The sequence below is a fragment of the Pteronotus mesoamericanus genome, unplaced genomic scaffold (assembly GCF_021234165.1).
Source record: "Pteronotus mesoamericanus isolate MK-2021 breed Mesoamerican mustached bat unplaced genomic scaffold, CSHL_Meso_final contig_246, whole genome shotgun sequence".
Classification (NCBI taxonomy): Eukaryota; Metazoa; Chordata; class Mammalia; order Chiroptera; family Mormoopidae; genus Pteronotus; species Pteronotus mesoamericanus.
The window spans coordinates 11638623-11665019 of NW_026555104.1; the positions used below are offsets into that span (position 1 = coordinate 11638623).

Genomic DNA, 26397 nt, shown 5'->3' on the forward strand with positions numbered 1-26397 from the left:
GTCGGCCACGTTCAGCGGAGACGGGAGCAAGATGGCGATTCCGGGCAGGCAGTGAGTGATCCGGGAGTTAGGGTTAGGCTGGGGAGTGAGAATCCACGGCGACTGTCTTTGGCCGAGAAGTGAAAGCGCGCTGGAAGTGAAGGGGCTGTATCGTCAGGGGTAGAGACGGGGAAAAGCGAGAAATCCTGAGGAACAGATATTTCCCTTCCCCACCCCCACATTTTCCAGGATGGAAGCCCGAAGTTTAAGGGAGAAACTTGTGAGGAAATAAAGGAAGTTAGGCTGAGGGGCAGAGAGCGAGACTTTTCTATTTTCCAAAAGCTCGGTCTGAGGCCCCTCAGTCTTGCTTCCTACCCCGCGCTTCAGTTTCTCCCGGTTTGGATGCCTTCAGGGGCAATGAGAAGAGACAATCCCTGGCTTCCTTAGAGGGCCTTGTTCTCCTTGGCAGCTCAAGTCTTGATTCCCGCCCTCCCTTCCCGTTTTAGGAATGTTGTGCTGAGAAGCCACAGAAAAGGGTAGGCATATAGGGAATTGGGGTTACGTTGCCGCAAGAGAAAAATATTGTATGTTCTTGGAATTTTTATTTTTGATGTACAATCCTTACTTCTTGATGTGGCTTCCTGTGATTGCTGCACCTTAAAAACCAAAATGTGAGAAAGTAAATGAGTTGGCTGTGATGGGATGGTTCTCTCAGATGCTCCAAGACAAAGCAAGTGAGCTTAATAAAGTGTAATGGGAATATACCCAATAGCTATTTGGGTTTTTCAGTTAATCTTGTAAAAAAATTTGTGAGTGGTATTATCCAGTAACTTATTTAAAACTGTGTTAAGTACACAGTAGGGGGGAAAAAAATCTACTTTCTTGACTCTTGTTAAGCCACAAGGATAATTTGGACCGTTTTTATTTTTAGTGAACATGAACTGAGCTGTTAACTAACATGTTCTTTTTAAAACCTTAGTATTTTACCATCTAACACATTTCTGAACTTGTCAGTTACTTCTCTTCGATTAAAGTGATATTTGAGCTTGGCCCGTGTCTACAAATAACCACTTAATTATAAAACCGTAACACATTAGAATTTTGAGATGTTTGAAAATACATGTTCATAGGCCAAATGACTTGTTTTGACTCGGTAGCTTCATCTGGAAGATGTAGTGAATATATTATGTTTTAACATTTAAATACAATGGTGTAATTTCTATTTCAAAAAAAAATACGCAGGTATGGGCTTATTTTGCCAAAGAAAACACAGCACTTGCACCCTGTTTTGCAAAAACCATCAGTGTTTGGGAATGATTCTGATGATGATGAGGTAAGGGAACCTATGTTTTTCTACATAATTGTTGGAAATATATATTCTTTTAATTTGAACTTATGACTTTGATGTCTTTGCTTGTCTTAGTTATTTGTCCATACAGGGTATCTAGAGTATATTATAATTTACAGAACTCTCAAAAGGAATAAAGAAAGAAGTTCCACTGATTTTCTTTACAAGAGCTACATGGATAATCTGATTCCCCCCCCCCCCAAAAAGCTATGAACTTCAGTTATTTTTAAGCAGTTACACAAAGTCATTTCAGACAACAAATTTTGATGTAACAGAACTGTTGATGTAAAGGTCCCTGAAAATAAGCTGTTGAGATGTCACCAATTTTCTAGAAATTTTTATTAGTGTTTCTAATGAGACTGCTTTTGTGGTTATTCAGTCTCTGCTAAATGTAATTGCTCAGTTATAGTTTTGGTATTGAGTAATGTTGCCATAGGCAGTACTACAATAATTACGACTAATATAAGTATTTTATGTTTTGACGACCAGACCAGTATTTTCTGAAACCCACAGTTTATAATAGAAACAACACCAAATGTGTGCTCATCTAATACAGTACTTAAGTCATCTTCTGTATTTCTAAAAGACCTTTATGTCAGTTGATCTGGTACTTATATGTTCTGGCAGAAAAAATAGCTTCTCTTTCAGTTTTTATAATTACCAATATATGGTAACAGAGACAGGCAACTGAACATTTTTGCTACTCTGTTTCTTGTTCTCTTGTTGAAGAAATTGGCTGTAGATGGCTCACCTTTTAAAAAATTGAGGTGTATTTTACATATAATAAAATGTGTAGTTTTAAATATATATGTAGGTTGATGACTTTCGATAAATATATATTCCCCAGTCAGGATGCAGAATGTTCCCCTCTTCCCTGAAAGTTCTTTCATGCCCCTTTGCACTCAGTCTACTTCCCCACATACTGTCCCCCACAACTGTTTTGTGGTTTTGATTTACATTTCCCCAATGGCCAATGATGTTGGCCACATGTGTATCTTCTTTGGAGAAATGTCTGTATCATTTGTCTATTTTTTTATTGAGTTATTTGCCATTTTGTTATGAATTGTAAGATTTCTTTGCACATTCTAGACAGAAGTCTCTTATTAGATATAGTTTGTAAATATTTTCTACCATTCCATGAGTTTTATTCACTTTCTTGATAATGTCCTTTGAAGCACTAAAGTTCAATTTTGAGGAAGTCCAACTTACTTTTTTTCTTAGGTTGTTAACTGTTTTGGTGTCAAACCTAAGAAGCTATTACTTATTCAAGATCATGAAGATTTATACCTATGTTTTCTTCCAAGAATTTCGTACTTTTAGCTCTTAAATTTAGGTTGATCCATTTTGAGTTAATTTTTGTATACAGTATGAGGTGGGGGTCCAACTTCATTCTTTGCCTGTGGATACGCAGTTGCCCCAACATGGTTTGTTCAAGACTCTTCCCCACTGAATTGACAGCACTCTTACCATTTGTTTTAATATACAATAAATTTTAAAATCGCTTACCATGGACACAACAGGAAAAAATATAAAATGCTTATCATCTAGTTCCACATAAATCAAGCTGGCATACTGTGTATGATAAAGCAACGTATACCTGTGTTTGAGAAGAATGGGTTTACACAAGTGACCTAAAAAGTTTCCTTATTGCTGTTTCTTTTCCATTATGAAATGAGGCTAGTGGTGGCTGGAGAGTGAGTGGGTACACTAGAGTCAGAAACGATAGGTCTAGGCCATTTTGCTTTCTTCTTCCCTTTCTCTCTCCCTCGCTCTGCCTTTTACACAGAGGGACTTTGTTCTCAGAGAATTGATTACATAAGTGATAGAAGATGTGAGAAGCCAAAACAAGAGTGGTGAAGCAACCCAGAGATTAGCAGTAATAAGATGTGGGTAGTGTTAAATGGAGAGAAGCATGTAGGAGATGGGTCCTGGAGGCCAGGGGCTCAGGTTATGTGGGGGGAATTGGGCTTCACTGGAGAAATTCAGTCTTAGGTTGTGAGAAACGCAGGGAGAAAAACCTTGTCTTATCCCTTTCTCCTACCTTGCAGTACACAGTCTTTGTCTTTCATTGGTAGACCCTCACCAGAAGCCACTGATTTTAGAGCGGCAGCTTAGTTCTTAATGAAAAGAATATAAAATTGTCTTTAGCATAATTTCCTTACTATTAGAAATTCAGTCTGGTTGAATTCCAGCTCATCCTTATACTAAGTAAATTCTTAGTTGAGTATGTTATTTAAATATTTGCGAAGTTTGAATAGAAAATCTCTTATTTAAAAATCAATAACAATTTAAGCAACAATAAAAGTATTGGTGCTTTAGATAATATAGAGAAAGATATTTTGATTTATATATATTGTTATATATGGTTTATGGTTTCCCTCTAGAGGAGGGCATTTGCTATTCATGGAGAGGAGCTGCTGTGAAACAAATCCATCTATTGTTTTCAGCAATTCAGCAAAAGCAATTAAGAGCCCAAATTTAAAATAAGACTTTCCTTCCAATGGCCCATCAGAGGGCATCCTACCACATGAATCCTATTTGAATACGTGCTTTTATCCAGAGTTAGTTTAAAAATTGGACAGTGATAGTCTAGAATCTTAAACTATTATTTCAGCAGTTCCTCTTTTTAAAATTACCAGAACTAATTAGATGTAATCATAATTTTGTTCAAAGGTAGGGGAGATGAAGAGTTTTTACCCCATATGAGTAAGAGGTTTATAGTGTATCCAAATGCTGCTGTCTGATCATAAGTGTTCGGGTGGTTTTGCTATGATAGTAATTTTTCCCAGTCTGACTGCGACCACCTTCATTACTTCCTTTTTGGATTATTTTAGTAGCTTTGTAACTAGTCTTATAACCTGTATCTCCAAATTTAGTGTTAATTACTGCTACTTTCTTGGTCTTGAACCTAATTTTATTTAAATTTTAAACTGGTAATCCTGACACTGAAAACCATCCCTTTGTATTGCTTCAAAATGCTTATTAGCATTTTTGCTGCAAATTAGCAGTTTAATAATTCCATAAAGTTCACATACATCCTATGTTATATTTATTTCTAAGTACCTCACAGCCTTTGTTGCTGTTAAGTGAGGGAATTTTTTTATAATTATTAATGGTATGTGTGGATGACTCTGATTTTTGTTGTTTTAATTCTAACACCTAATAGTTCTAGTATGTGAAATTTTATTCTAACACCTACATAGTTCTAGTATGCTGTTTTAATTCTAACACCAATATAGTTCTAGTAGCCCGGTGATTCTTTTGGGTTTTCTTTGTAGATGATCATATTGTCTGCAAAATTTTGTCTCTTCAATTCTTTTACCTCATGTTTCTTTCTCTGTGTAGCACTATGCGTTTTATTGCATTGCCTGGAAACTATGATACAAATAGAAGCAACGATAGAAACGTCACATTCCTGACTTTAATGGGAGTTGATTCTATAAAGTTTCACAATTGTTTTCTTTTATTTTTAAAAAATATTTGTTTATTTTTAGAGAGAGGGGAAGAGAAACGTCAGTCAGTTGCCTCTCACATGCCTCCAACTGAGGGCCTGGCCTGCAACCCAGGCATGTACCCTGCCTGGGAATTGAACCTGCAACCTTTTGGTTCACAGGCCAGCACTAAATCCACTGAGCCACACCAACCAGGACCACAATTTTTTTTCTTTAATTTTACTTATTTTCAGAGAGAGGGGAAAGGAGGGAGAAAGAGAAGGGCAGAAATATCAATCAGTTGCCCCTCGCATGCCCCCACTCTAGGATCCTGCCCACAACCCAGGCATGTGCCTGACCGGGAACTGAACCCACAACCCTTAAGTTTGAAGGCCAGCATTCAATCCACTGAGCCACACTGTCCAGGGCTAAAGTTTCACAATTAAATGAAATGTTTGCTGTAAGGTTTTGCTACTATTTCTAGTTTACTGTTTTTTTATCATAATATATATTAAATTTTAATGTTTTTTAGTATCTAGTAATGTGAATTTACATTAATTTTTGAAGCTCAATCATCCTTGCATTCCTGTAATTGGTTCTTTATTTAATTTTATTCATTGTACTCTATTAGTTCTTTTATCAGTGCTTTCTGTGTTTGAGATCTTTGGCTTAATTTCATTGTTGAGCAGTTTTTCAACATGTGCTCAGAGAAGCATTATTTCCTAAGTTCTTGATTTTTAAGGAATGATTTCCTATTGCTTTTATTACCTAAATATCTTCTTGAATGAGTGTAGTATTTTTAGAGTAACAATTTATTTCAAAACCTTGTAGAGATTAATCATTTTCCTTGGCACTGAATATTCTTATGAGGAAGTACAATGCTGCAATTTTTAAAACTGTTCTAGATAACTTTTTAAAATTGGAGACTAACTTCTTTATATCCTTTAAGTTATATCTATTATTGCTTTTAATCTACATACTTACATTTTCCTTCATTTCATAGAAATTTATTGTAGTATCAGGATACTTTTCCTGATCCATTTGCTGGGTTATCATATTAGAGGATTACCTTTGTCTTCTGTGTCATCATGCATTTATTCATTAGTTTATTGAGCAAATATTTATTGATTTCCTGCTCTGTCAAAGCCAGTCAAAGCAAAGCTACTACCCTTGTGGAATTTACATACTAGTAAGAGGAAGAGAGATGACACATAAATAGTTAGCCTAACAGGTAAGTAAATTACATGTTAATTCAGAAAATTATAAGGACCAAGAACAAGTAGGCCTGAGTAGGATGAGATAGTAAAACAAATATTTGGGGAAATTACTCAATATATGCCTCTTTTCTCTGCATTAACCATGATTATATCAAACCTTTTATCAGTGTTTCAATAATGTCTTTTCTGTTTCTGTGTTTTTCTAATGTATTTATTAGCTCTAATGGTGTTTTAGTCCTCCATATTTTCTTAGGAAAACTCTGCAGTCCCCCTTTTCATCTCCTCTGTTCTTGTATTATCCGATCATTAACTTATTTAGTTCATGGTCTTATTTTGAAAGTTGGTAGGTGTACCTAAGCTAAACTCTGCAGCCGGATACAGAGTTGGTGGCCCAAAGAGTTGTTGCTTAAATGCTCCCTGGATTGCTATAAACCTAAGGTTAATTTCCAGAGTTCTGGAAATTAATGGGGCTGTTTTCAACAAAATGGATATTCTGTTGTCCAGTTTTTGAACAGTCCCATCCTAAGGATTTTCAGTGGGAGTGTTACTACTTCCACAGGACCATTAAGAAATTTGTGGAATGGCTTTTGATAATTAACAAAAGTTATTGAGAAAGAATATTGATACCAGTTGGGATATGGGCCAGGCATAGTAGATACTCTGCATCTCATGACCCCCATCTAGATAAAGTCCTTCTGAACATGTATATACATGAAAAGCTATGTGTAGTTTTATGAGCCTAGGATGTAAGTTCTTTTTACACATAAACTCAAAATATGCTTTGCACATTTTATTTTTATTAAATAAAAGTATTTTTAATAAAATACAATGTAAAATACTTGTAAAAATTGTTTTTGCATGGCAAAATGCAGTCTAAATTTTCCCCTAATTTGACTGTTTTGTAGATTGAGGGAAGATTATATCCCATGTTGTTTAGAACTTTACCAAGAATTTACCATCTAAGAAAATTAGGTCACTGTTACCAGTGTCATTTGTGACATTTGAGTCACCATTTCTGCAGTCAGCATTTGTGTCTTAAGCATTTATGGTGATTACAGTGATTCTACAATACATGGTAGAAGAATTTGAGAACTTAACTAGTTGTTTTCTACTATGGCTGTGCTTTTACATATTCAAATACAGTGTATATTCTATTATAAATTACTTTCCTTTTATTTTTTATAATTCTCTAAGGATGTATATGTGTGTATCCAAATGTGAATTAGAGGGGGGTGGACGGAGGGAGGGAGGGAAAAATTTAAAAATTGTCTGTAGAAAGTTTATATTATCTGTGCATTTCATTTCAGTATAGATAAGGAGCATTAACAAATACTTTTTATAAAAGAGGGATATTGAGTATGATGGAGAATTATTCTGTGCCTGCCCCCAGTATAATGGCTTACTATATATTACATTTCCATAAATATGTGGGTCTGTTTCTCTGGAATTTTTGTTCTCTTCCATTGATTTCTTTCTCTAATCTTGTATTGACTATTTCCTACTAAGGGCAGAAACAAAATCTGTTAGTTATTTTTTCCCAAAAAGGCACTATGTAAGGATCCATTTGCATTGCTGCTTCTCATGCAAAAATCAATCTCTTCTCTGTCTTCTGCACTTTGTATCCCTTACCTCAGAACATGTAGTGCCCCTTCCCACCTTTTTTTAACATTCAACCTCTGTGGCATTTTGGTTTCTGATACCTTCCTCAAGTTCCAGTCCATGAAAGGTGCCCCTTGTTTTCTAGCATGATTATGGATTTCTTTTTGTCATTCCAAGAGTTTGGAGGAAGAAGAGGCTGCAGCATATATTGATTTGCCACTTAAACCAAAAGCTTTGCATTGCTTTCCTAGCTTTAAAATCTTTAGTGAATTGTTTAATCTTAGTTTCAGTTCTATATTTTAAAAAATGTTATACTATAATAAAAGCTTATTTTAAAGATTAGAGATAATATATCTTACAGTGCATAGCACAGAGAAGTGTAACAAATGGTAGCTATTTTGCTACAATAAAAATACCCTCTTCATGTGCAGTAACTGTTCTCATTAATCATTAGTCATCTCAAAGTTTCTTGTGCTATCTCCATTCTACTTCGTGTCTGACAGACACTGTTTGGTAGCCTGACTTTTTAAATTTTTTTAAAGATTTTAGTTAGTTATTTTTAGAGAGAGGGGAAAGGAAGGAGAAAGAGAGGGATAGAAACATCAATATGTGGTTGCCTCTCGCACTCCCCATACTGGGGACCTGGCCCTCAGCCCAGGCATGTGCCCTGACTGGGAATGGAACTGGTGACCCTTTGGTTCACAGGCCAGCACTCAATCCACTGAGCCACACCAGCCAGGGTGTGACTTTTTAATAGAAGCTTAATCTCCGGTTTGTTGTGCCCCTTAACTAAGAACCATTATATTCGAAAAATTTCATAAAGAATTGCCACTTACTGTATGTTGGGAAGAAACATGGATGGAGCAGGTTTGGTGTGAGAAAAGGTGAGATCACAGCAAAGCACAAATACTGAAAGAAATGATCAAAATTATTTTTACCATACACTTTATATTAGAAATGCCTGTTTTAGTTCTTGGATCAGGAAGTTTCTATAAATAAACTTAGTTTCCCTTAAAAAAGAAAAAAAAATTATATAAACAAGGCGGTAATGACCATTATATTTTTGAATTATTTTTTATTTAATTTGTATACAATCTCATTGCACCCAGTTGCTCATCATTTTTAACTGACAATTTCTGATTAGGAGATAGTAAGAGTTTTACTTTCAAATTTGCTGTTCTATAACAAAATAAGCTTTCTCTTTTTCCAAAACCATACATCTCCCTCATATACTGACAGGCTTTGTTACTGCCTAGTCTAACTTTGCCCTAAAAATCATTGAGGTTTGCTGTCCCTGCTGGGAGCATACCCATACCCATGCCTTTCCTTTCCCCACAGGCATGCATCTCCCAAGCTCTAAGGGACTCCGTGATACTTCCAACCAAGGGAGCAATGGGCAGTGGCAGCTCATCCTGGGCTAACTGCCTGAACTTGTCCTCAAGGCCCCTTTCCTCTGACCCTTCTGTGAGCTGACAGCAGCCCTGCCTTAGCCCACTTCTTTCCTGTAATGTTTGTAGAGAGCCAAAGCAGCCCCGCCTAGTTTCTCTCCTGTTGCTGCTTCTATCCCAGGCCCTTCCTTGTTTCACTGTCCCCAGCTTTAATAAACATACTCTCAAAAAAATCCTTTAAAAAAATTTTCCTTTATTTTTATGTTTCAGTGTGTGTAGTCAGACAAAAAGCAATAATCCTCCATCTCATTCTTAGGTTTATCAAAAACTGAAAATAAAATAGATCAGATCACTTTCTGAAACAAAATTACTTTATTAGTTTAGTAATAATTTGAGGTTACTTTAAAGATAAGAAGCAGCATTTGGGAGGAGATTCATTTCCTGCCTTTGGACTTTATCTGTAAGAACTACATCTTCAATGTCAAGAGATTGTGTGTTTATAACTGAACTCTAATAAAGTCTGTACTGGGGACTTTGCACACCTGACTTGGTCATTGTGATTATATATTAGGTGCCAAATTGTTACTTCTCTTTTGAAAAAATACAGTACCAAATGTTTTTCATTAAAATTTTGCCAATACGGGGAGGATTGTAAGACCTTTGACTGTTGATTATAAGTGCAGTAGTAATTACCTACTATTAATGATTTTTTTTGGAAATTAAGTTTGGGTTTCTAAGTGGAATGAAGTGTGTAGTTTCCCTTATAGTAAATATGTTTTCACTAAACCTTATAAAATGTTTTCCTACTATTTTTGACTGATGCAACATAGAATATTGAGAACAATGTTCTGAGTTTTTTTCCTTTGATCTGTATCTTACTATGTGAATGTTAAAGAACCGTTTTCCTTATGAACAGCCCAAAATCACCCTCCTTTTTATACTCTTTTTATGCTTCTTCCACTTTTTGCAATGTTTTTTCATCACAGAGAAACTGTCACACAAGCCAGTAAGATTGTTATTTCAGAACTGCATCCTTCATGATATTTTGAAAAAGATTTTATTTACTTATTTTTAAGGAGAGGGGAAGGGAGGGAGGAAGAGTGGGATAGAAACATCAATGTGTACGAGAAGCATGGATCAGTTGACTCTTTGCACCCCCCCTAATGGGAATCTGACCTGCAACCCAGGCATGTGCACCCTGACCAGGAATCTAACTGGTGGCCTTTTTGTTTGTGGGACAACACCCAACCCACTGAGCCCATCAGTCACGGCCTTCATGGCATTTTTCATATCTCTGTGTGTGTGTGTCTCCTCTTTCTGGAACTGTGATATATGTCCCTTTGACAATGAAAGTATTGTTATGTGTGTAGTAAACTTCTCTGAAACTTAACAGTTGTTAGCCGTACTTCCCATTTCAAGGCACACTCACATTATCAGCCTGCGCAAGTCTCTTGTTTTATTAGTTTTCCTCTTATCCCTGATCATCTATTCCTTTAAACCTATTCTAATGTGTTTGGTATATATGCTTGAATATGTATGTATCCTCTTGTTTTGAGTACATACGTTTTATATGTAAATACCATTGTTACAGATCTCACTTTTTTTAGTCTACATTACATTACATTGCATATACCTAGTTGATTCTGACTGCTGCATATATGTCTACTGTATTTTATCCCATTCCCTGAGATAAACATTTTCGTTACCTTCAGTTCCCTGCTGTCACAGCATTCTGGTACATGTCTTGATAAAAACCAGATAGAAACCAAAGGGTTTTTTTGGGTGGTATATATTCAGGAGTTGGATTTTTTGGATCAGGGAGCATATAGATACATTATTTCACTAAGTACTGGCAAATTGTTTTCTGGATTGAGTGTACATACCAGTTTACATTTTCTTGGTGGTCACTGCTACTTGATCTCACCCACACTTCACACTTTACATTCTTGGCTGTTTTACTTTGTAATTCATTGATGATTAGTGAAGTTGAGTATCTCTTTATGTATTTATTAGGCATTCCTTAGTACTTTTATATAAATTTCTCATTTATATCTACTGCCCTGCTTTCTTCTCTTTTTGTTTCATAAGAGTTCCTTCTGTATTTTAGATGTTAATCCACTGTTGGTTTTAGACATTGAAAATCTCTTAGTCTATTACTTTTTTTGTGGTCCCTATGGTGAAGGTAGCTGAGTCAACAAATCAGGTCTTCCTTTCTGTAGTAACAATTTAAGCTGGGCACATGGCTGCTCAGTTAAAGATTACATTTTCTACTTTATCATTAGTTAATTGAGGCCAATGTGTCTAATTTTGCAAATTGATATAAGAAAGGTATTATATGCACTTCTACTTCAATACCTTAAAAGAAAAAAGATTTTTAATTGAGGTAAAAACATTGCTTTATAGCATCGTATAGGTTTCAGGTGTGCAACATTACAATTTGTCATCTAAGTATACTACATTATGCTCCCTACCAAAAGTCTAGCTTCCTTGCATCACCATACAGTTGATCCCCTTTTCCTGTTTTGACCTCCCTCCTGGTAACCTTCCCCAGAGTTCATTTGTTGTTGTTTTCATTTGATTTTGTTTTATGTTCCACATGAGTGAAATTATGTTGGATTTGTCTTTTCCCGCTGACTTATTGCACTTAGTGTAATACCCTCAATGTCCATCCATGTTGTTGCAAATGGCATGATTTCACCTACTTTTATGGCTGAATAGTATTTCATTGTGTGTATATACGTATGTATCATTTACTTTATCCATTCATCCATTAGTGGACACTTAGTTTGTTTTTATGTCTTGGCTCTTGTAAATAATGCTGCAGTGAACATAGGTATGCAAATATCTCTTCAAATTAGTGTTTTGTATTCTTTGGGTAAATACCCAGAAGTGGAATAACTGAATCATACATTAATTCTAGTCTTAATTTTTTGAGGAACCTCCATAATGTTTTCTATAATGGGTATACTTAATATTTACTGACAGCGTATGCAGTTTTCCTTTTCTCCACATCCTCTCCAACATTTTTTATCTTGCTGTTTCTTGCCATTTTGATGATAGACATTCTGACAGGTGTAAAGTGGTATCTTGTTTTGATTTGCATTTCCCTAGTAATTAGTGATTTTGGATACCTTTCATGAGCCTGTTGGTCATCTGTATGACTTTTTGGGAAAATGTCTATTCATACTTTCTGCCTATATTTTAAATTGTGTGTGTGTGGGGAGGGGTGTTAAGATGTATGAGTTCTTTATATATTATGGGTATTAACCCCTTATAAGATACATGATTTGCAAATATCTTTTCTCATTTGATAGATTGCCTTTTCATTTTATCAATAGTTTCCTTTGGTGTGTGGAAGCTTTGTAGTTGGATATAGCCCTATTTGTTTATTTTTGGTTTTGTTGCCCTTGTCATTGGAGTCTGAGCCACAAAAACATGGCTAAGACCAATGTCAGGGAGCTTACTGCCTATGTTTTCTTCTATGTATTTTATGGTTTCAGGTCTTACGTTCAAGTCTTTAATCCAGTTTGAGTTAATTTTTATGTATGGTATAAGATAGTGGTATAGTGTCATTCTTTTGCACGTGGCTGGCTGGTTTTCTCAACCCCATTTATTGAGGAGACTTTTCTTTCTCTGTTGTACATTCTTGGCTTCTTTGTGGTAAATTAGTTGTCCATATGTGTGTGGGTTTATTTCTGGGCTCTGATTCTGTTCCATTGATCTTTGTGTGTTTTGTACTGATACCATACTGTTTATGGTTACAATAGCTTTGTAGTATAGTTTGAAGTCAGAGAGTGTGATACCTCTTTTTTTTCCTTCTCTTTTTCTCAGTATTGCTTTGGCTACTTGGGGTTTTCATAGTTCAATGAAAATTTTAGAATTTTTTTGTTCTATTTTTTAAAAAAATGCTGTTGGGATTTTTTATAGGTATTGCACTGAAACTATAGCCTGCTTTAGGTAATATAGACATTTTAACAATGTTTATTCTTCCAGTACATGAACACAGAATATCTTTCTATTTCTTTGTGTCTTCAGTTTCTTTCAACAGTGTCTTATACTTTTTTCAATGTACAGGTCTTTCACCTCTGTGGTTAAATTTATCCCTAGGTATTTTATTATTTTTGTTGTATTTGTAAATGAGATTTTTTTTTTCACTTCTCTTTCTGATTTTTGTTGTTAAAATATAGAAATGCAACAGAGTTTTGTATATATTTTGAATACTGCAACTTGTATGTGTTTATAATTTCTAACAGTTTTTTCGTGTAGTCATTAGGGCTTTTCATATATAAAATCATGTCATCTGTAGTGACAGCTTTACGTCTTCCTTTCCAATTTAGATTCCTCTTTATTTGTTTTCTTGCCTGATTGCTTTAGCTAGGACTTCCAATACTGTGTTGAAAAATAGTGGTAGAGTGGGCATCCTGAGAGTTGTTCCTGATTGCAGGGGGAAAGCTTTCAGGGTTTCACCTTTGAGTATGATTCTTGCTGTAGGTTTGTCATAGATGCCTTTATTATTTTAAGATGCTTTTTAAGTCCATTTTTTGAGATGTTTTATCTTAAATGTATATTATATCATGTAAACTACTTTTTCTGCATCTATTGAGATGATCATTTTGTTAATATGGTGTCATATTGTTAATATGGTGTCAATTGATTGATTTGTGGATGTTGAACCATTCTTCCCTTCCTGGAATAAATCCCACTTGATCATGGTCTGTGATCCTTTTAATGTGTTGTAGTCAATTTGCTAATACTTTGTTGAGAATTTTTGCATCAGTGTTTACTAGAGATATTAGGCCTGTGGTTTTCTTTTTTTGTGTGCATTGCCCTTGTCTGGTTTGGGTACCAGGGTAATGTTGGCTTTTTAAATCTAATTAGGAAGTATTCCTTCTTCATTTTTTTCAGAGAATTTGAAAAGGATAGGTATTAAATCTTTGAGTATTTGGTAGAGTTCACCAGTGAATTCTGGTCCTAGACTTTTGTTTTTGAGGAGGTTTTTGATTACTGTTTCAATAGTGATTTGGTCTATTCAGATTTTGTTTCCTCACGATTCAGTCTTAAAAGGTTATGTGATTCTAAGAATTTATCCATTTTCTCTAGAGAACTATAGCTCTAGGGCCAATGCTTATATTTTTGATTAAAAATAAATTTATTAGTAGCCGTATTTTTTAAAGAATTCACACAGCATAACATTCACCCTGTTAAAGCGAACCTGTCAGTGTTGGTTAGTATGTTTACAGAGCCTTATACTTTTAAGGAAGCATTTTTACTTAAGTATGTTAGTTGTGTTTCTTTTCTTAGCTATAAGTCTTTTGTCCATGTGGTTACTATTTCCTATTAGATTCCTCTTGCCTTCTCTTAAATTCTTTTTGATTCAGTTCTGATGTCCTCTTTAAGGAAGGCTTTCTTGATTCCTCAAAAATTTTTGTTTCCCTGTGCTCCTACAGCTCTTTTTTATCGCTTTATTATATTATCACATTTATATTATAATTACCTCTTTAGTTATTTGTCTTCCCTTTCAGACCATTTATCTTTCAAGAACAAAGACTGTTCTTGTTTTTCCAATATCATCAAGAACTAGAACAATGCAAGATATGGTAGGCATTTCAGTACATATTTATTGAATGATTATAACTTAAGATAGTTTTGGCTGCCCATAAGCCTTAGGTATATACTAAGAGCTTGATATACTGTATTTAAAGGTGAATATTAAAATAATGTGATTTTTGTTCCTGGGGATGATACCATAGTGTTGGAAGGGATTTATCCATCCCCAGCTAATACACACAGGCTAAGACACATTCATATGAGGACACAAAGCAATTCAAATCCATGGAAATTGAATGACTTAGTGGTATAGATGGGACTAAAGAGCCCATGTTACCTCATTATGTCCTGTACTATTCTGGGTTGTTTTTTTTTTCCCTTACACTTATAACCTAATATGATGAGTTACAATGAAAATTGATTTGTTTCCAAAAGTTTAGAGGAAAGACTTTGATAATGTTAATTCATAATATTATCTATTTTAAAAATAAGAAACCAGTTGCCAACCAGAATGTTGGAAAAGAAGTATTAAACAGTGACAGTATTTTTCTGTGTTACAGACCTCCGTGAGTGAAAGCCTTCAGAGGGAAGCTGCTAAAAAGCAAGCAATGAAACAGGTAAGGCAGAAACATGAGTTAAATGCACTTGGTGAAGGAAGTATTTCAGCTCACAATTTTAATGATCAGTTTTCATATCTAAGTGCTGAGGCAAAACAATAAGTGTGTATAAAGAAATAACTTTATCTTGACCTTTGTTTTTGAAAATATGTTAAGATGTTTCCTGATTGACATAGATATCATTTTTATAAATTTTAAAGGAAAAAATAGAATGAAGAATTAGCTCTTTATTGCTGTCTTTTAGATTAAACTCATTTCTGCTTTCTGATGACTTAGCAGTCTGACAGTGGATTATATGGTTTAATAATTTCCCCCTAGTGAGCTTACTTGCCAAAAAAAATTTTCTTCAAACCAGAGTGATTTCACAATTTTATGATTTTTGAAAATCACCTACCAAGAAAGAGGAATGTCAGATAATTTTTAATAGACTTGTTAGCACCATTATTTTTATGTAATGCTCTATATATTTCCAAGCATTTTTTCATATACATATATTATTTTACAAATTCTTACAAACCTCTTCATAGTCTTAAGAAATCTGAAATTTCAAAAGGATAAATTAACCCTCATAATCACACAGTTACTTACAGAGGTAAGCCTGAATGCTTACTAATTTTTCTCCTGCTACACCAGTGTGTCTTAGATTTAGCTGCTACAGAACATAATGAAATTAAAAAATGTCAGAATACCTTAACTTTCAATTTCAGTTATTTCCCTGTTCACATTTTCTTTTAATTTTTGGTACCTATTTTTCCCTTGTCTAAGAAGAATTTGGTATAGGATAAATTTGTTAAGCACCTCCTATATGTCAGTCATTATAGCATAAGCTACAGTCTTAGAATGATCTTTAATTCCTACAACAATTCTGTAAGATAGAAGCTCTTATAATATCCATTTTGTTGTTGAGGAAATGAAGGCGAAAAGGATTTATGTGACTTTCATGAGGCCTCATATTTAGTAAATGGTTAAGGTGTGTCCAACACAGGCAGTGAACTGGCAGAGCCTAAACTTGTAGCCACTGTGTTTTACTGCCACCTTGGGGAATGGGCACAGAATTGTGTATTTAGTTATTTTAAGACTGTATCTTACTTTCATAGTGAGATATTAAAAATCATGTAAAAAACACTATCATTTAACATAAATAATTGGTTTGAATCCAAATTTTAAAGCTCAATAGAATTTGAGAGAGACCATCAAGTTTGACTTCTTTTCTATGTAGATGAAGGAGTTAGTTCCAGAGAGTCTGGTAGCTTCTGGAGGGTTGTATATGTGTCTGTTTTTCAGTGCTCTTTTGATATTTTTGTCCTACTCTTTCTTATTCTCTTTAAAGCATAAATCGCAAATCTAAATTTATTCTTAACTCTGAGTTACTTTTTCTGTTTCATGGGATTTTTTCATAGTTTTTCTGTTTCATGGGATTTTTTCATAGTTTGCTTTTAAGTTGGAAATACTGCTACAGTTCATCTTGTACCTCTCACCTGCTCCCTGCTGCTTTGCTCTACTACCTATGCCACGTACTTTTCATCTTATTCTCCACTTGTGTGTTTCAGCTCTTGTCTTCTGCTTTAATCCCAAACTTACCATGAAGAATACTAGTTTCATTGCATTTACTAAATCTAAAAGAATACTCTTAGAAATGGTGTACTTATTTATCTAATAAACTACTTTGTCTTCCTTTTTATTCTTTTGTCTGAACCTCAGGTGTACAACTGATGATGACAATATTACCGTATCCCCTGTTTCATTGGGAAAATTTTTAATATGCTCTCATTAAATATAATATTTGTTATAGGTCTTCAGTAGATAACTTCTTGTCAAGGAATTACTCTTTGATTTGAAGTTTCGTTAGTGTTTATTTGTTTTACCATGAATGAACTGTATTAGAAGGATAATTAAAACTTCATGGCATGTTGGATTTCTACCAATAAAGTAAGGTCAGTTTAACTTTAAAAAATCAATCATTATAATTTCACATAAACGGTATAAACCCAAAACAGACATAATGTATTATCATTTTTATATATTGTTCCATTTGGTTTACTAAAATTTCATTAAGGGTTTTTGTGTAAGTGTTGAGGAGTTTTGCATGATAAGTGATATTGGCCCATAATTTTTCTTATCCTATAATTATCCAGACAGTGGATCTTAGTAAGCTAATGATAAACATATTTTACAAGTTTCTACTTCATTAATTTCTGCCTTCACAGATTAGTATTTTCTTCTTCTTTGGGTTCATTTTGTTATGTTTCTAACTTTTTGAGATGAGTGCATAGTTCTCTGTTTTTCAGCCCTTTTTAAAAAAATACATGTCTTTAAAACTATACATATTACTTTAAACTCTAATATAGCTGCATCTCACAGATTTTGGTAACTCTAGTATTTTTGTTATGCAGTTGAGAATATTTTATATTTTTCATTATGGTTGCTTTTTTTGACTCATGGGTTACTTAGAACTTAATTTCCAAACATATAGGGGTTTAGGGTTACCTTTGTGTTAATGATTTCTAACACGATTTCTTTGTGTTCCAAGATCATGCGTTGTGTTATTTCATATCTTTAAAATGTGTTGAAATTAACTTTATGGTCCAATAAAGTTTTTATAAGTATTCTTTCTGTGCTTGAAAAATATTCTGTGTTTTCATTCGGCCAATTGTGTTAATTCATATGTATTTATACTGAATTTTTTTTTTTGTCTGTTCTATTAATTACTGAGAGGCATATGTTAAAATCCTCTACTATGTTTGTGGAATAGTCTATTTTTCTTTCTTTTTTTTTTTTTTCTTTTCTTTTCTTTTTTTTTTTTTTTTTTTTTGCTTTATTTTGAGACTGAAGTTAATAAGATATCTATACAAGTACTCTCTGGCCACACTCCCAATAATACAAAAGCACATTATGAATTTATAACAACCATAGTGTCCCTTTTCCCTTGTGTTTTGTTGTGGTGGTGGTGATTATTTCTTAGACTATGTTTTCCTCTTTGAGTTCTCCAGGTTGGTTTTGGGGAGGGAGTTGCAGTGCTAATTCACCATGTAGGCAGGAGGAATCATTGTTATTCTGAGGTTAAAGTAAATGTTGAAAAACAGAAAAACTAAAAAATGTTTTAATGTCTTAAGCAATATTCCAGAAAAAAAATTTTAGGTTAGTGTGTAGATTATTCCAGAGTCTAATCGTTGCTATGTAAAAACCTGAGAATGTCAGGTCTATTCTTTGAATAATTATAATATCACCCCATTACTTAAAAAGCCTTCTTGTATTCCACATTGCAGTAGGCAATGTAACAATTAAAGAAAAAGTGAAAATGTGTCATGTATACCTCAGGAACTTTTAAACTAGGACAAGAGACTGAGATTTGTGAAATATTTAAAAAACAATAACAAGGGTATTATTACAAGCTAAATATTGAAGTATAGAATGTGCCATCAGAGTTCAAAAGAAAGAGATCCTTGTGGGCAAGTCTTCAGAGAGGGCCTCATTTAAGAGGTAGGGATTATGAACAAAATAAACTGATGAACAAAATAAAACCAGAGGCATGGATACATGGAATAGACTGAGAGATCGCAGAGGGGAGGTGAGTAAGGGAGACAGGAAGAGATTAGCCAAAAAACATATATGCATAGCACATGAAGACATAACATTGTGGTGAAGGCCAAAGTAGGGGCAAAAGGGGGAAATGGGGAACAATTGTAATAGTGACAACATTTTTTAAAAAAAGAGTGAGAGAGGTAGGATGCCCTGGCTGGTATGGCTCAGTGAATTGAGTGCCGGCCTGTGAATCGAAAGGTCACCTGTTCATTCCCAGTCAGGGCACATGCCTGGGGTGCAGACCAGGTCCCCAGTTGGAGGCATATGAGAGGCAACTGATTGATGTTTCTCTCCCTTTCTTTCTGCCTCTCTTCCTCTCTCTCTAAAAATAAATAAAATCTTTAAGGAAAAAAAAAAGGTAGGGGTTGAGTTTGTTTCTGTTTGTTCATTTGTTTTTATTTAGAGTCCACAAAGTGAAATATGGTATTTCTTTTTCAGTTTGACTTATTTAATCTACCATAACACCCTCTAGGTTCATCCATGTTGTGGCAAATGGCAAGATTTCATTTATTTATTTTATTTTTTTTACTGCTGAGTAATATTCCACATCCTTTTTTATCCATTCATCTATTGATCAACACTAAAGTTGCTGCCATATTTTGCCTATCATAAATAATGCTTCAGTGAACTAGGGGTGCATATATCATTTCATATTAGTGTTTTGGATTTCTTTGGATAAATACCCACAAATTGATGATCGCCAGATGAGAGGGAACATGGGGGATTGGGAGAAAAGGTGAAAGGGTAGTCACAGGTATGTAAAGTACAGCATAGGGGGAATAGTCAATACTGTATTAACTGTATAATGTCAGATGGATTCTAGACTCACTAGAATGATCACTTTGTAAAGGATGTAAATGTCTAATAACTATATTGTACATCTGAAACTAACATATCATTGTATATCAATTGTAATTGAAAAATACTTTTTTTTAAAGTAGGGGTTGATCTGGCCCTGATGCTGTAGATAAGATTTTGATGGCCTGAAGGCAGGAGGATGAACATTTCACAGAAGGAACATGATGAACAAAGGCAGAGGACTTTATATTGCAAAAATAGTAATTATAAAAATATCCCCATTTTTCTGTTATATTGGGTGCTGTTTGAAAAGTATTTTCTACCATTTGAAAACTGAATATTTTACTTGGTAACTCCACTTAAAAATGATATGAAGCTTAATATGCTTCACATTACATATGATAATCAGCATTACATATGATAATCAGCATATGTAATACAGTGTAGGTATCATATTACATATGATAATCAGCATATGTAATACAGTGTAGGCATCTAAAACTAAGATTAGATATTGCTAAGGTAAACCTTGGACCTTTTGACCTGTGGATATGGATAATTTTATTCGTGTACAAATGAATAAATAATAATAGTTAATGTTTATTAAACACTCTGTGATGCTCCATTCTTAGAGGTTTAAGGTTAATAAATTTTTTAATTATCACAACAACTTTAAAGGTAAATACAATTCTTGTGTTTTTAGATGAGGAAAACTGAGGCACAAAGTGACTATATAGACTTGTCCAAAGTAATGATTAAGTATAGAACCAGGATTCAAATTCAGGCAGCCAAGCTCAGAATGGATGTTCTTATTTTTTCTGTTAAAATGTGATTGGTAAAATTTTTATGATATATTTCTGATTTATGATCCTGTCTCAAGGTAATTACTTCAACTTTTTTGTGTTGTTATTTCATATTTTGAAACATGTTTAATTTTCTATTTTTAAGACCAAACTGGAAATGCAGAAGGCTCTTGCAGAAGATTCCACTGTATATGAATATGACAGTATTTATGATGAAATGCAGAAAAAAAAGGAAGAAAATAATCCCAAACTGCTTTTGGGAAAAGACCGAAAGGTTTGTAGCAGAACATACACACTTACGTTCTTTGACCTTGACCTGCATTGTGTATCTCAATCTTATTTCAGCATGAAGATGATTTAGGAAAAAGCTTTTAGGTATTTGAAGTGTGAAGTGCCCCTAGCTCCAAATATAATAGAACCCAGGAAGCTCTACATTTAGTATTTGAACAGAAACAAGTGAATTATCTAACAATTTTGTAAATTTTGGGTTTTGCTTTAAAGCCTTTGCAAATTTTTTGAAAATTTTTTCTTAGGAAGTTTTTGTTCTGCTCTTGTGCATGTTTGTTTGTATTTTGCCATTCTCTCATATTTTATGGCTCTCTACCTGGTAACTGAATCATCTATACACATTATGATCAGATTTTTAGTTTGAAAAAAATTAAGGGTAGGGGGAATTAAAATAAGTTCAGGTTTTCTATCACTCTATTCTTTCATAAGCACAGACTGATTTGTAAGGATCCATTTAGAGTATAAAATGATGGTGTAACATTATGTTAAAGCTATTATTTTAAATCATATTTCAACTGATGGGAAAAACAAGCAGGAACCTTCCTGATTCACGTTTATGTGTTAAAGAAATGTTAAGACAATACCAGTATAGAGTGAGAAAAACAGTGGGAAAATTACCTATTTAGATTGAGATTTTAAAAAATAATGATAAAATAACATTTTGAATAGTTCTTATCTTACATTTCTATTGGAAAGAATTCTAGGTTCAATCTTGCTAATAAATTGGTATTGATATTTGAGATGATGACAAGCCTACCAGTTTGGACTAGACATTTCTTAATGAATTCATGATAAAAATAGAGTATTAACAATTACTATCTTTGACTCTCACCTAAATAAATTTATTTTTCCCTCTAGCCCAAGTATATTCACAACTTACTAAAAGCAGTTGAGATCAGAAAAAAGGAACAGGAAAAAAGAATGGAAAAGAAAATACAGAGAGAACGAGAAATGGAAAAGGGAGAGTTTGATGATAAAGAGGCATTTGTGACATCTGCTTATAAGAAAAAACTGCAAGAGAGAGCTGAAGAGGAGGAAAGAGAAAAAAGGGCTGCTGCACTTGAAGGTGAAATGGAAGAGGGAGAGGGTAGAAAGAAACAGCAAAATTCTGCCTTGTGGTTAGCCATTTGCTCTGTCACTGAACTTCTAGATTATAATGTTGTGGTCATAATTTATGTACAAGAATTAAACATACAAGATAATAGTATTATGTTGAATTATAAAACAGGAAATTTTTACTAAAAATAGTTGCACTCTTAGTAACTAGTACTTCTACTGGATTTTTCAGTTAGACCTTGTTTGGTTGCCTAAAACTGTGGTCATTACAAGTCATTGCCTTGGAAAATAATTCCAGTGTAAAAACATTGATTACAGGGCATAATACCATGACACTTGTCAGAGCAGTATGAACTGAGATTTAAATCCTAGTTATATTTTCTGGGATGAGAAAACTAGAGTAACATCACCCAAGGAGCATCTACTGGGCATTTAGAAAAAGAATAACATTAATTCAAGAAAGAACAAAGATGTGCAGAGGCCAAGCAAAATTGTGCTTTATTTCAGTGCTTTCTACTAATGGTCATTTCTCAAAATTTAAGTAAAATACATACTTACAAACAGCTTAATTGGCAAGTGTTCAACAATTTTAAGTGGACGAAAACCAAATCTGTAAGACTTGGTCTGTACCTGTACTATGTGTTTATCTAGAGCACCAGTCAGCAAGCTTTCTGTAAAGGACCAAATAATGAACATTTTAGGCTTTGTGTACCACATGACCTCTGTTGCAGCTGCTCACCTCTGCCCTTGTAAAGCAAAAGCAGCCCTGGACAATACATAACAAATGAAAAGGGCCACATTTCAATAAAAATTTATTTACAAAGATAAGCAGCAGCTAAATTTGGCCTACAGGCTATAGTTTGCCAACTCTTGATCTAAAGAATAGCTTACACTAGCCATGGCTGGTGTGGCTCAGTGGATTGAGTGCCAGCCTGTGAACTAAAGGGTCACTGGTTCCATTCCTAGTCAGGGTACACTCCTGGGTTGTGGGCCGGATCCCCAGTTGGGGGCATGCGAGAGGCAACCACACCTCCATGTTTTCCCTCCCTTCCCCTCTCTCTGAGAATAAATAAATAAAATCTTTAAAAAAGAAAAAGTTTACACTAAAGAATTGTTAATACACAGTGTATGTTACATACTCTACATCTGTAAACTGAACTGCATTTTTGCCTTTTGAATATATTCTCACTTTTGCTTTCCCTCTCTTAGCACGTTTGGATGTAACCAAACAGAAAGATCTCAGTGGATTTTATAGGCATCTGTTAAATCAAGCAGTTGGTGAAGAGGAAGTACCTACATGCAGCTTTCGTGAAGCTAGGTGAGGCATGGCATACGGAATATTTAGAAAAAAGATACTATTCATGATCTGTGGTTGTGGATCATTTTAACCCTCTGAAAGAGGACTGCAGCATTGCATGTAGTTTTGTCAGTCAGACCTGACTTAATTGAATGAATGCATAGGAATTTAGTTTAATTTAAAAACCTGCAGATTTAGTTCAATATTATCTTTATCCTGCAGTAATTCTACATGCATACTTAGATAGTACATAAAAAGAGACATAGTTTATTTTTATAACTAGGACCCAGCCCCCATAAAAAGTAAGATTCACATATTGGGCTAGAAGTGCGCTATTCAATATATAATCACTATTCACCTGTGGCTGCTTTAATAATAAATTTAAGATTTTGTTCACACAGTGACATTTCAAGTACCCAGTTGCTACATTTGGCTAGTGGCTACCATATTAGCACAGATACAGACATTACCATTTATGTAGACATTCTGTTAGTACTGGTGTAGAAAGTAAGGATTAGAGGATTTTTTAAATAAAATTAAGGTATTAAATAGGAATGGTGAAATGATTATGCCATAAGTATATAGCTGAAGGTAAAAGGGAGAGTTAATCATAAACTCATATGTAAGTAAACTTTTTGGGAATATAAGTATCCAGATAAGAGGATCTCGTGTTCCTGGGGAAAGGGGAGAGGCAGGAGAATGGAATTAAGTAGTAAGAGAGAGGATTAGGTTTAGCCCTGGCTGGTGTGGTTCAGTGGATTGAGCATAGGCCTACCAACTGAAGGGTGACTGGTTCAACTCCCGGTCAGGGCACATTCCTGGGTTGCAGGCCAGGTCCTCAGTTAGGGGCATGCAAGAGCCAACCAGTCGATGTTTCTCTCCCACATTGATATTTCTCTCCCTCTTTCTCCCTCTCTCCCCCCTCTCTAAATAAATAAATAAAGGGGAGGGGATTAGGTTATACTTCTCTACCCCTACTGCTAGGTATTGATTAAAAAATTGATGAAACTAGTCTAAGAAGGTATATTTGAAGATTGAGGTTTTGAATAGAAAATTAGCATTCTATTAAGAGTTTCATCTGGAGTAGTTGTGAGGCCAGCCATGAAACTCCATGTCACTTAATAGTTGCACTTCTGAGAGTCTAAAGAATTCCAAATTACTGGTGAATTATTTAGTCAAGACAGTTGTACTAGCAATTCCTATAGAACCATAGTTGTTACTCTGTTAGTGTGATTAGTAAGTGATAAGAATGAATATGTGAGTAATGTAAATAAATTAACCACACATCAGATGGGAAAATGTAGATGATGCAAACAGTTTTAGTGTTGCTTACTGTAATAGTTCAATAGATATTTCCATTTTGCTGTGACAGGTACCAAGGAATATATCTAGGTGCTGGTGCCTTTTTAATCATAAGAGGGTTTATTTAGTGATATTTAGAATTAAATTTTTGCCACCATTTTGCTGTGAAAAAAATTTATCTTCATCTATTACCAGGACTCTCCTTAATTTTTATAGAAATAATAAAAATCCAACAAAGAGTTACTACTTAAACTTCCTGTTGTGAAAAATGCTACTAAGGTCCAGAATATGTTTTTCTTTTCCTGATTATTCTTTGTCTGTGCTAAGCACAGACCTCTGCCTGAAGGTTCTAGTGGTCCAGTACAGATGGGCTCATTTTCTTCTACCAATATTGGAAGTATTTTGAATGGTTAGAAAATACTAGTTTGCAGATGTTTACAAGGTAAATAGACATCAGCTTTTTACATCTTGATAATCAGCATATGTAATTAGTTTTATTGATTTAAATATTGAGGGAAATTATCATGAACACTTCTTTTGCTTATTGTTGTATATTATTTTATTTTTTAAGGTCTGGGATAAAGGAAGAGAAATCAAGGGGTTATTCTGATGAAGTAAGTTCAGAGAACAGAATACAGGAGAAATGCATTCTCCAAACTGTTGTGAAAGTAGAGGAAAACCCAGATGCAGACAGTGACTTTGATGCTAATGACAGTGAGGATGATGAAACGGGAGGAAACAAAGTGAACTGCAGAAAGGAAAAGAGCACAGAGACCTCTGAGAATGACTCTAGGCATCACACCCACTCAAGGTCATCTAGTGAAGAAAGAAGACATGATACCAAAAGCCACACAAAAAGTTTCAAGTCAAGGGGACATGAGAAAAGGGAAGATAAGCACCAGGAGAACTATTACACTGATCGTGATTACCGAAAAGAAAAGAAAGATTCCCATAGACACAGAGAGGCCAGTCATAGAGATTCTCATTGGAAGAGGCATGAACAAGAAGATAAACTGAGGGAAAGAGACCAAAGAGAAAGAAATGACAGAGAATGGAAAAGAGAGAAAGACAGAGAGAAATATCCCACAAGAGAACAAGAAAGAGATAGGCAACAAAATGATCATGACCGACACAGTGAGAAAGGAGGAGAGAATGAAGAGAAAAGTAAAGAAAAGGAAGAACATATGAAAGCAAGGAAAGAAAGATATGAAAACAGAGATAGAGAAAAACGAGAAGTAAATGTTCAATCTTCAGAAAGAAAGCGAGACAGAAAGGAAAGCAGCCCGAAATCTAGGGCAAAGGATAGGTTTCTTGACCAGGAAAGATCCACTAAAATGAGAAATATGGAAAAGGACAAAGAAAGAAACCCAGAGCAGCTCTCTGGTTCTGAAACATCACTGGGAGCAAAACACAGAATCACAGAGGAATGCCAAGAGACTGGCAAAGAACAAGACAGATCACACGAGACACTGAGCAAGTTTGCAAAACGGAGCAATGAAGAAACTGTAATGTCAGCTAGAGACAGGTACTTAGCCAGGCACATGGCACGGGTTAATGCAAAGACATACATTGAGAAAGAAGATGATTGACTTCCTGGAACATGCTGTGTGTACACATAAAGGAATGTGTTAGAAATGGCAAACTATATTTTCAAGATTCATTTTTGGTTTAGGATTAAATCAAAAATCACTCCTTTTATCTCAAATGTTTGAACTGATATATATTATTTACTTATCAATATCACGTTCTTGGTTGTATTCAAGCAACCCAAAGAGTGCTAAATCTTGGTATTTTATGAGGAAAATTAGCTCCATTATAACCATTAAAAAATAAACAACTTTCCTAATGTTGGTTTTGTTGCAGGAGCTATTTGTTTTATAAATACTGTGTTTCAGATAAAATTAAGTGAAGTTGAACATAGAGAATACTGTTATGCTTTATGTTTTGAAATTTGTATTAAAGTATAAAATATAGATAGATACACATCTTGTCTAACTTTGTAGCTCAGGCATACTTGGCTTCAATGAAAATAAAAATAGTGATATGGTTGTACTTTCAGTTCATGTTCTTTTAAAACTAATGTCATTTATGCCATAATTCCTTTTTTTCCATTAAAAATCACTTTAATTCTGAGACCACTGCAAG

General features: G+C 34.4%; 1 protein-coding gene across 2 annotated transcripts; it reads left to right on the forward strand.

The window, feature by feature from the left end:
• NSRP1 (nuclear speckle splicing regulatory protein 1) lies at positions 1-26397 on the forward strand. Of its 2 annotated transcripts, XM_054573259.1 has the most exons (7): positions 1-51; positions 1222-1312; positions 15070-15126; positions 20455-20583; positions 21456-21663; positions 22863-22971; positions 24824-26397. In XM_054573259.1, exons 1-7 carry the CDS (start codon positions 32-34, stop codon positions 25839-25841), a joined length of 1632 nt encoding a protein of 543 aa, XP_054429234.1. In that variant the 5' UTR covers positions 1-31; the 3' UTR covers positions 25842-26397. The 2 variants fall into 2 exon arrangements, with proteins under 2 accessions (XP_054429234.1, XP_054429235.1); XM_054573260.1 differs by lacking the exons at positions 1-51; positions 1222-1312; positions 15070-15126 and adding an exon at positions 19522-19766.